The sequence below is a fragment of the Sprattus sprattus genome (genome assembly GCF_963457725.1).
Source record: "Sprattus sprattus genome assembly, chromosome: 1".
Classification (NCBI taxonomy): Eukaryota; Metazoa; Chordata; class Actinopteri; order Clupeiformes; family Clupeidae; genus Sprattus; species Sprattus sprattus.
Window position 1 is genome coordinate 14,479,217 of NC_137920.1, and position 10,414 is coordinate 14,489,630.

The window sequence follows — 10,414 nt, forward strand, 5'->3', positions numbered from 1 at the left end:
GACCATTTAAAGAAGTTGGTTAATTTACTGTCTTTTAAATGCATTCAAATGTGTATATACAGTATGTGTCATTATATATTGTTTTTAATGTGTCAATAACTACTGTTTCATTATTGTTAAAGTGCATTCACTTTATAAATGAAAGATTCATATCTGTGTGGTGATTTTGAGGTAGGTTTGTAAAAGATCATACACAACTCACTCTTCAGTGACTGGAGGTGTTGTCTTTGCTTCTTCACCTTCATCAGTCTCTCTTTTGCTCTCTCTTCCACTTTTTTCCTCTTTTCCAGTAATTCCTTTAGTCTCTTTCTATCTATCTCAAAATGAAGGTAGCTGTTTCCTGCAACCATTTCTTCAATTTTCTCCAACAGCTGTGTAACCTGTGTATCATCACCTCTATTTTCATTGTTGAGGACATGATATCTGTTCCCACATTTCTCTATGAGAGACTGCAGGGCCCCTTCACTCTCAATGTGCTGTTCAATGGTTGTGTCTCCCAGCCAGTCTCCATAGGTGAACAACACCATGGTGTGACTCCACACACTCTCACTGAGAAACTCCAGGTGTTCCTGCAATATGCCTCGCTCGTCCTCTGTAATGGCTTTACCCACACGTATGACCTGGAGGACAGCATGTGGTCCTGGAGGACACAGAGACACACTGAGCACAATCTCCTGTTTAGTGAGCTCAGGAGTGTATTTGAGGTTGATATTCAACCATCCTGGAGCCTCGACTACAGTGACCTGTCTGCCTGCTACTTCTCCCTGTCTCTTCACACACTGAGCTGTTCTTCTCTTCAGGTCAAACTCCTCTCTGCCCAGGATGGTGTTTACTGATGAACTCTTCCCAGCATTTCTGTTTCCCAGCAGCAAAACTCTGAACTCTGACAGTGGAGGTGATATGCCTGTAATATAGATTGTGTGAATTATGAACACATACTGTATTGATATGATATTAAAATTCCAATCTTACAGATCATTTTTTATTTAAATGAAAACATTAATATTTCAGAGTGTGACCACACACATTTACATTCAGATAGATTTCCCTCATATTGTGAAAAACATGCCCTTAGTAATAGGGTTTACAAACAGACCATTTAAATAAATTGGTTCATTTACTGTCTTTTAAATGTATTCAAATGTGTATGTATGTGCCATTATATATTTTTATTAAATGTGTCAATAACTACTGTTTCATTATGACTAAAAATGCATTCACTTTATGAATGAAAGATGTATATTTGTGTGTTGATATTGAGGGGGGTTTGTAAAAGATTAAACACAACTCACTCTTCAGTGACTGGAGGTGATGTCTTTGCTTTTCCACCTTCATCAGTCTCTCTTTTGCTCTCTCTTCCACTTCTTTCCTCTTTTCCTGTGTTTCCTCCAGCCTCTTTCTGTCCATCTCAAAGTGGTGGCTCCTGTTTCCTGCCACAATTTCTTCAATTTTCTCAAACAGCTGTGTAACCTGTGTACCATCACCTCTATTTTCATTGTTGAGGACATGATATCTGTTCCCACATTTCTCTATTAGAGACTGCAGGGCCCCTTCACTCTCGATGTGCTGCTCAATGGTTGTGTCTCCCAGCCAGTCTCCACAGGTGAACAGCACCATGGTGTGACTCCACACACTCTCACTGAGAAACTCCAGGTGTTCCTGCAATATGCCTTGCTCGTCCTCTGTAATGGCTCTATCCACACGTATGACCATGAGGACAGCATGTGGTCCTGGAGGACACAGAGACACACTGAGCACAATCTCCTGTTTAGTGAGCTCAAGAGTGTCTCTGAGGTTGACATAAATCCACCATCCTGGAGCCTCGACTACTGTGACTTGTCTGCCTGCTACTTCTCCCTGTCTCTTCACACACTGAGTTGTTCTTCTCTTTAGATCAAACTCCTCTCTGCCCAGGATGGTGTTTCCTGATGAACTCTTCCCAGCATATCTGTTTCCCAGCAGCAACACTCTTAAGTCTGAGAGATGTGAAACATCACCTGCATTTAGAAACAGCATATCATGAATCATTTGATACTCATTTAAGGTTAATTAGGTAAATAATTTATTATCAACCCAGGGACATTTGAAGAAAATAGGCATACAGGTGCAGAAGTAGGTAAGAGATGAGTTGCTATTTCCATGTATGTTTTTGTATGTACAGTATATAAAAACAGCACACAACAATGAGATAAAAAAATGTCCATTTTGCTCCTCTCCTCAAACACAAGAGTGTCTCTCTTGGCATTTAAGCCCCTAAACTTCCTCTCTAGCGAGTGTCACTGTGTTTTATGCTCGGTATGCATGTATGACATGCTGGGATAGAAGAGAATCACCAAAAAGTAGCTTGGATTGTCCTTGTCCTGTTTTTCTAGTCATTGCAATCTAATTCTCTTTTTACTGTTTGTCAGAAACTTTTGAATTCCACATCTGGAGTTATACAATGGGTATCTAGGGTATGGCATGTACACTGGGCGCTACTTGAAGGGGTTGGTGGGAGGATTAGGAGCGTTAAGTTTAGACCGCCGACATCTTTAGAAATATCAGAGCATGGGTGCTCACTTCCGGGACCATTTCTAAGAAAAGCCAATTAGGCGCCACAGAACACATGACAACAGGCTCTAGAAAATAGTGTGTCGTCAATGCGGATTGGTGGATGTTGAAAACTGGCTGTGATGACAGACACAAAGCAGTTTTGAACATGCATACTGTAGATGGGTTGAAGCAGTGTGGTTTGCTGGTGGGGTAACATTTTGCAGGACAAAAAACTATACTAAGCATAATTAAAGTATAAGGTGTTTTGCATACCCAGTGTGTCAGGTTTTCTACATGTGTATGTCCCGTGACAGTGTGGTCTAGTGTTTTAATAGACAGGCAGTGTGGTCTAATTGATGAGGTAATGTTCATGTGAGTCAGACAGACGATGGGCCCTGCATGCCATGAGCTGTCTTTAGGCTCCCTGTTTCTGTCTCAAACTGTGTGAAAATGGTGCATTTCACATCCAGTATTTAATTGCCAAACATTCCCTGGGGAGAATGCCCCCGGATCGCCCTACAGTTCTGGGTAAGCCCCGAATGTTTTCATCTCCTAGCAACACCCCTACCCATGATTCACTTCTGTAGGGAGTATGAGCTCGGAACGTCCCGTGCTTCTCATTGCTTGATGGCGATATTTGGGTCCTGCTTTTTTGTACTGATATTATGGTCTGTCTAAATTATGGGTGTCAGATGTTTGCAAAGTGGCGCAATATCAGTGCTTGCTATTATCCTTAGATACAAGTAATATTAACAGCTTTGGGGGTTTACTGACAACTCAGATAAAGCATCCAATAATGTCTAGACTACAGAAAGGAAGGAGGCACTGGTGAACACAGAAGCATCAGGCATATTTTACTTTTTGAAACATTTTTAGGCTTCAGTCAGGGAAAATCACGTGCCATGTAGAAATAGACGACGCCCCGAAGCAGTGTTTGGAAACATTCAAATCTCAAATGCTCGACACGGTTGTATCAAGCTTCTCATTACTAACATGGGCTGGTCTGCATCAGAGCCCCACTGTAACGGAACGTAACGGGACCACTGAAGGTTACTTAAATATTTGTTTATTTTGCAAATGGATGTACAGCACAGAGATACTGGGATACCGAACGGCTAAACAAGGCACGTTCGCTCCTGGATAACACCGGTGAGTGTGAGCGAGTGAGCGCTGAGGTGGGCGTGGCTGGTGCAGGTCCAGGCTCTGACGTGACACCAACTCTGAACCCTGATTGCAGGATTAAAAATTAATTAATTCAATTTCCATCACTGATATTTAAAGGTGTTAGACTATGTGCAATATAGTGGTTTTGGTGATTTAAAAGCGTCTATATCACATTTAGTTCATGAGGATATTTTTCCTGCCATGTGAATTAATATCATATCACAGTGCTTTATGATTCCCATGAAGTTCATAGCTTCTTTTAATTTCCTTCTAGTCAATTTTTTACCTGGGATGAAAACAAAAATGCTGCATTTGCAAAAAGTTAAGATATGAGGCAACTCACGCTTCAGTGACTGGAGGTGATGTCTTTGCTTCTCCACCTTCATCAGTCTCTCTTTTGCTCTCTCTTCCTCTTTCATCCTCCTTTCCTGTGTTTCCTCCAGTCTCTTCCTGTCCATCTCATAATGACATTCTCTGTTCCCTGCGACCATTTCTTCAATTTTGTCCAGCAGCTCTGTTACCTGTGTGTCATCAGTGCTGTTTGCATTGTTGAGGACATGATATCTGTTCCCACATTTCTCAATCAGCCATTTCAGATGCTCTCCTTCACTCTCAATGTGCTGCTCAATGGTTGTGTCTCCCAGCCAGTCTCCATAAGTGAACAGCACCATGGTGTGACTCCACACTCTCTCACCGACAAGCTCAACATGTTCTCGAAATATCCTAGTATTATCCTTTGAGATGGATGAAGCCACTCGTATGACCAGGAGGACAGCATGTGGTCCTGGAGGACACAGAGACACACTGAGCACAATCTCCTGTTTAGTGAGCTCAGGAGTCTCCTCGAGGTTGTAATTATCCCACCATCCTGGAGCCTCGACTACAGTGACCTGTCTGCCTGCTACTTCTCCCTGTCTCTTAACACACTGAGATGTTCTTCTCTTCAGGTCGAACTCCTCTCTGCCCAGGATGGTGTTTCCTGATGAACTCTTCCCATCATATATGGATCCCAGCAGCACAACTCTGAACTCTGACAGGGGAAGGGATTTGCCTGTAATACAGAATGTATGAATTATAAATGTGTTCATGATATTTAAATGCCCATCTTTCAAATTGCGTTTCATTTAAATAAAATTATTAATATTTCAGTGCGTGACCACACAAATTCACATTCACGAAGATGTCCCTAATAGTGTGAATAACATACCTGTAGTTAAAGGGATTAAAAACAGATCATTTAAAGACATTGTCTTAATTATGTCTCAATAACTGCTATTTTATTATTCATATTTTTATGCTGATTTTCATTTTTTATTTTGTTTATAAAATATCAAGCACAACTCACGCTTCAGTGACTGGAGGTGTTGTCTTTGCTTCTCCACCTTCATCAGTCTCTCGCTTGCTCTCTCTTCCTCTTTCATCCTCCTTTCCTGTGTTTCCTCCAGTCTCTTCCTGTCCATCTCATAATGACAGCCCCTGTTCCCTGTGACCATTTCTTCAACTTTGTCCAGCAGCTCTGTTACCTGTGTGTCATCAGTGCTGTTTGTATTGTTGAGGACATGATATCTGTTCCCACACTTCTCAACCAGCCATTTCAGATGCTCTCCCTCACTCTCAATGTGCTGCTCAATGGATGTGTCTCCCAGCCAGTCTCCATAGGTGAACAGCACCATGGTGTGACTCCACACTCTCTGACCGAGAAGAGATAAGTGTTGTTGAACTGATGTCTTGTGCTCCTTTGTGAAACTAGCATCCGCTCGTATGACAAAACAAAAACCATGTGGACCCTGGTCACACAAACCTTGACTGAGCACAATCTCTCTTTTGACCATTTTGAGGTTATCCTCAAGAGATAGGCATGCCCACCATCCTGGAGCCTCCACCACAGTGACTTGTCTCCCTGCTACTTCTCCCTGTCTCTTCACACACACAGCAGATCTCTGTTCAGGTTGAAATTCCTCTCTGCCCAGGATGGTGTTTCCTGATGAACTCTTACCAGCATTTTCAAATCCCAGCAGCACAATTCTGAGTTCTGGAAGCAATGTGTCTCCTGCAGGAGTAAAGAGAGAATATTAACACCTCCCCTTAACTCAACTCAACTCACTTCAAAGTAAATCTGTGCTAGTGTAGTTCAACTGACAAATGGTTTGATGTACTGTAAAGGAAAGTGTACATTTTTTGGACAATAAGCTAGTAACATTAATTAACATATCAATGTTTAATTTTCATACTAATAATGTGATTCTGCAGATGATAAATTTAACTCACCCTTTGCTGAGCTGAAAGACAGTCTTTGTGTCTGCACCTCTTTCCTTCTCTCTTCTGCTCTCCTCTTTTCTCCTGTCCTCTTCTTTTCCACTTCCTGTAATCTCTCTCTCTGTATTTCATAGTAAAATCCACTGTTTCCTGCCACCATCTTTTCTATCTTCTCCAGCAGCTCAGTGACTTGCGTGTCATCCTTGTTCATAATGTTGAGGACATGATATCTGTTCCCACATTTCTCTACAAGCCACTGGAGCATTTTCCCTTTAACCTCAAAGGCTTTCTCTTCTGAAGGTCTCTCCTGAATGAACAGAACTAGAGAGTGTTTCCAGGCACCATGGCCCAGAAGACTCAGGTGGTTTGATGTGGCATTTCTCTCTGCCTCTGTGAAGGTCATGTTCTCATGGACGACCAGCAGAGAAGCATGAGGTCCTGGAGGACACAGAGTCACACTGAGAACTATCTCCTGTTTAAGGATGTTGGGAGAGTCCTTACATAGCACAAAATCATAGTCTGTCCATCCTGGCGTGTCCACCACAGTGACCTGTCTCCCTGCTACCTCTCCCTGTCTCTTCACACACTGCAGTGTTCTCACATCAGAGTCAAACTCCTCTCTGCCCAGGATGGTGTTTCCTGATGAACTCTTTGCAGCTTCTCTGTTCCCCAGCAGCACAATCCTCAAGTCTGACAGATGGAGGACACCTCCTGTTCATGAAGCAACACAGTACCACAGTCAGACACAAACCACTTTTGCTCCACAAACAAATACAAATAATCACTAATTATACTACAATTCACACACACACACACACACACAAAGACACACACACAGACACACACACAGACACACAGACACACACACACACACACACACACACACACACACACACACACACACACACACACACACACACACACACACACACACAAAACACACACAAAACACACACACACCTGATTAGGATATTAGGCTAAATTAATGAACTCACCACTAGATGATCCCCCTGCAGCCATCTCTTCAGTTTCACTCAGATGGCATCAGTGTCATGCAGTACTTATGGCTGAAAGAAACAGGTTCACAATGCTTAAAAGGAGACAACATAGCAGTATAATAGTATTATATGGTAGATAATAGTATACTGGCATTCTTTATAGATAACTATATATATTAGTGTAATAGTGCAAAAAGTACATCATTGCCTTAAAGGTACACGCACACAAACTACAAACACACATACACATACACAGACACACACACACACACACACACTACACAAACTACAAACATACACACACACACACACACACACACACACACACACACACACACACACACACACACACACACACACTCACACGGCACACACAACTCAGTGGAATTTTGTCAAGATGAGGCATGCCTGAGCTGCTGTGATAAACATGGGCCTGTGACTCCTCCAAGAACACTGTTCACCATTTTCTCTTCTATCGACTGCTTTCTTCCTACCTTTAACATTTTCATCTCTTATTCTCATGTAATGTACCTGTCAATGACATATCACACCCACCATGTCTGTGTACAATTATATAGCTTACCTTCATCAATAAGCATCATCCATTCTGTAGATATAGGTTTAGTTTGAACGGCGATCTTCAAAAGAAGTCTTCGTCTCACGCACACCTGAGTGCTTCTGCCTGTAGTGCACTCTGTGGATATTAACAGTAAATAGGGCCAAAACCTTGTTTGACAGCATACTAGTTTGTCTTACACCATATCACCACTGTTATCATGTTTCAGTGTGACGCATTCGCTACACGTGACATGACAAGTAAGACATGATCTCTATCAGCCTAAACCTGCCATTAAGGACTCTGTTCAGAGATGGAAAGTGCACTGAGCGTTATGGCCCAAAAGTAACAGGAGAGATTATTGTTATTTAATATTACATTTCACCCAAACAAAACTTGGGACTTCACTTTATATTGTTTCTGTAGTAAAAACTTGGGACACTATTTAGTTGCTGTAGTAAGAGTAAAACAAATGTGCACTTCAGTGGCAAGAAGTACTCAGGCAGAGTCACAGACTGTTGATCACCATACCACCAGGACTGTTACTGATTGGTTCCCACCAGGCCATTAGCAGAGTCATTCAAACCTCAAATCTCATTGACTTGATGGTGACTCAACCTCACTCAAAAGCAGGTTATCATGGGTGGGTTGGAACAACGCCATCTAGTGGCCATATACTGGTACCGGCGATTGAAACACACACACACACACACATACACACACACACACACACATAACCACAGACACACACACACACACACACACCGACTCACACACACACACACACACACACACACACACACACAAACACACACACCCAAAACACACACGTCACTCTGGGCCTGTTAACAGTGTGAACTGACATTACATTTATTTTTTTTACAATCGGATACACACTAAAATCAAAAGTATTACACAATTATCAAAACCTTCACTCAAGGAGCAAAACAACGGCTCAGATTTGCACAACTATTAAACATCACACTTTTTCCAAAACCATACACACAAGTGATTTGCAAAGCACTAAACACACTATTATGCTTTAGACACAGACGTATATCAAGAGGTCACTTCCTTGCAATTCCAAAACACTGACTGCAAAATTACTACTCCTGAGCCGGTCAAATAAACACAGCCATCAATGATGATTGCTTACAGTAATTGTAGACAAAACAAACAGGTTTACAGTTAGCACTATAGAAATGCAGCAGATGAGTAACTGTCATCTGTCTTCAACCAAAATGGAAGGAGTCAGAAGAAGAAGAGAGAGGGTGAGAGGGGGAATCCACAGAGGAGGAGAAGGAGGAAGAGGCCGAGGCCATGCCATGAGGCTGAGGTCAAGGTGGAAGTAGAGGAAGAGGAAGACCTGAAGCAGGAGGAAAATGGGCTCAAAGAAGAAGAAGACCAAATTTATCTCATAAACTTGAAAGGAGGACAGGCCTATATTCACGCAAGAACAAGATAGAGAGATCATAAACATGCTTTTGGCAAATACGTAATACTTTCAGGCTCAGAGAAATTCAAGCAAACATTATCATTGACCATGCCATTTTCAATACAGTAATGTCCATCAGGTCTCTCAGTCAACACTGGCAACACTGATATCTTACAGTTTTTCACTATTGTTAAAAAGTATGAAGCGAAAATTCGGCACAATCTGCACAACCTTCACGTCATGTATCAATCGCTCGCCCCAAGTGGGAAATACTTAAGATTCCCTTATCTACATTAGAGTCCGATTTTCCTTGTGAACACACTGATGTCAATTACACATCACGTTGTTGTCAAAACAGTGTACACAAAGTTCTGTTGTTGCACACAATTTTCAAGTAAAATCTCAAAGCATCAACCTGCAAACCACAAATAGTCAAATCTCTAAACTTTCAGGTCTTTTGACCAATTTGCAGTGAGGACTGCACCATTAAAGTGTCTTGAGCCTCTGTTTTGTTGGATAAACTATTGAAAACTTTGAAAAGATCCACAACCAGAGAAGGAGAGGGGTAAGAGTGAGAGGAGGAAGAAGAGGAGGACAAGAAGGAGGAGGAGTAGGAGGTTGAAGAGTAGGAGGACAGAGAGAAGGAAGAGGAGGACAAGGAGGAGGAACAGAATGAGGACAAGGTGAAGAAGGAGGAGGATCAGGAGAAAGAAGAAGAAGAATGGTCATCTCTAATGAGATTTGGGCCGCTGTGGTAGACCATGTTTTCATGGTTTTTCATTAGAACCTTCAGGATGGAGAACAAGTACGAAATCTGTTTGCCTTGTGTACTGTAATGCTGCATATCAATATAATATACGTAGTGTGCTCACAGTATTTGTATTTTGCAGGACTGAAAGAGAACCACACTGTGGAGGAAGAAAACACACTTTCAATATTTTTTGAAAGCAAAGTAGCATTTTCCAGGAGATATAAAGGGTTTTGCATTTTCAGTTAGTTGCTTTGGAATTTGTGTTTAGAGTTTTGAGAACGAGGCATGCTTTCAAAAAATGTGTGTAAGCAATTGAGAAAAACTATAAGCATTTTGTATACAATTTTATGTCAATACAATCTGGTGGAACAGGAGACTAAAATTGTAAATATGGTTTGTGAGAACAACGGTATTGCTGTTTTATGTTTGACTATGAAAAATGTAGGCCTACACTGATACATTTTACAAAAGGAGAAAGGGCTCAATGAGTCATTGTCATTCATATGGTGTGTTTCGATGATTGTGTTTCCAATTTTGCACTTCTGTGTGCTGTAAATGCTTGGTAGTGTGCAGCTAATGCTTAGTTGTGTGTACTAAATGAATGTATGTGTGTGTGTTTTGAAAATATGGCTGTGTGTACCAAATGAAAACACGAGTTCCATTTTGTGAACTGTTAAGAGATTTGATAGCAAAGAGTCATCTTGCAAAGGGAGTGTCAGGTT

General features: G+C 41.6%; 1 protein-coding gene across 1 annotated transcript in view; it reads right to left on the minus strand.

Moving 5' to 3' along the window:
* The window catches only part of LOC308367706 (uncharacterized protein), a gene marked incomplete at both ends in the record, with an annotated part of 40,330 nt that extends 34,167 nt beyond the window's left edge, over positions 1 to 6,163 (minus strand). Inside the window, 5 exon segments of the mRNA XM_080841697.1 lie at positions 203 to 904; positions 1,293 to 1,997; positions 4,040 to 4,747; positions 5,042 to 5,746; positions 5,965 to 6,163. Coding sequence (XP_080697823.1) covers positions 203 to 904; positions 1,293 to 1,997; positions 4,040 to 4,747; positions 5,042 to 5,746; positions 5,965 to 6,163 — 3,019 coding nt within the window.
* Between the last annotated feature and the right edge of the window lie 4,251 nt (positions 6,164 to 10,414).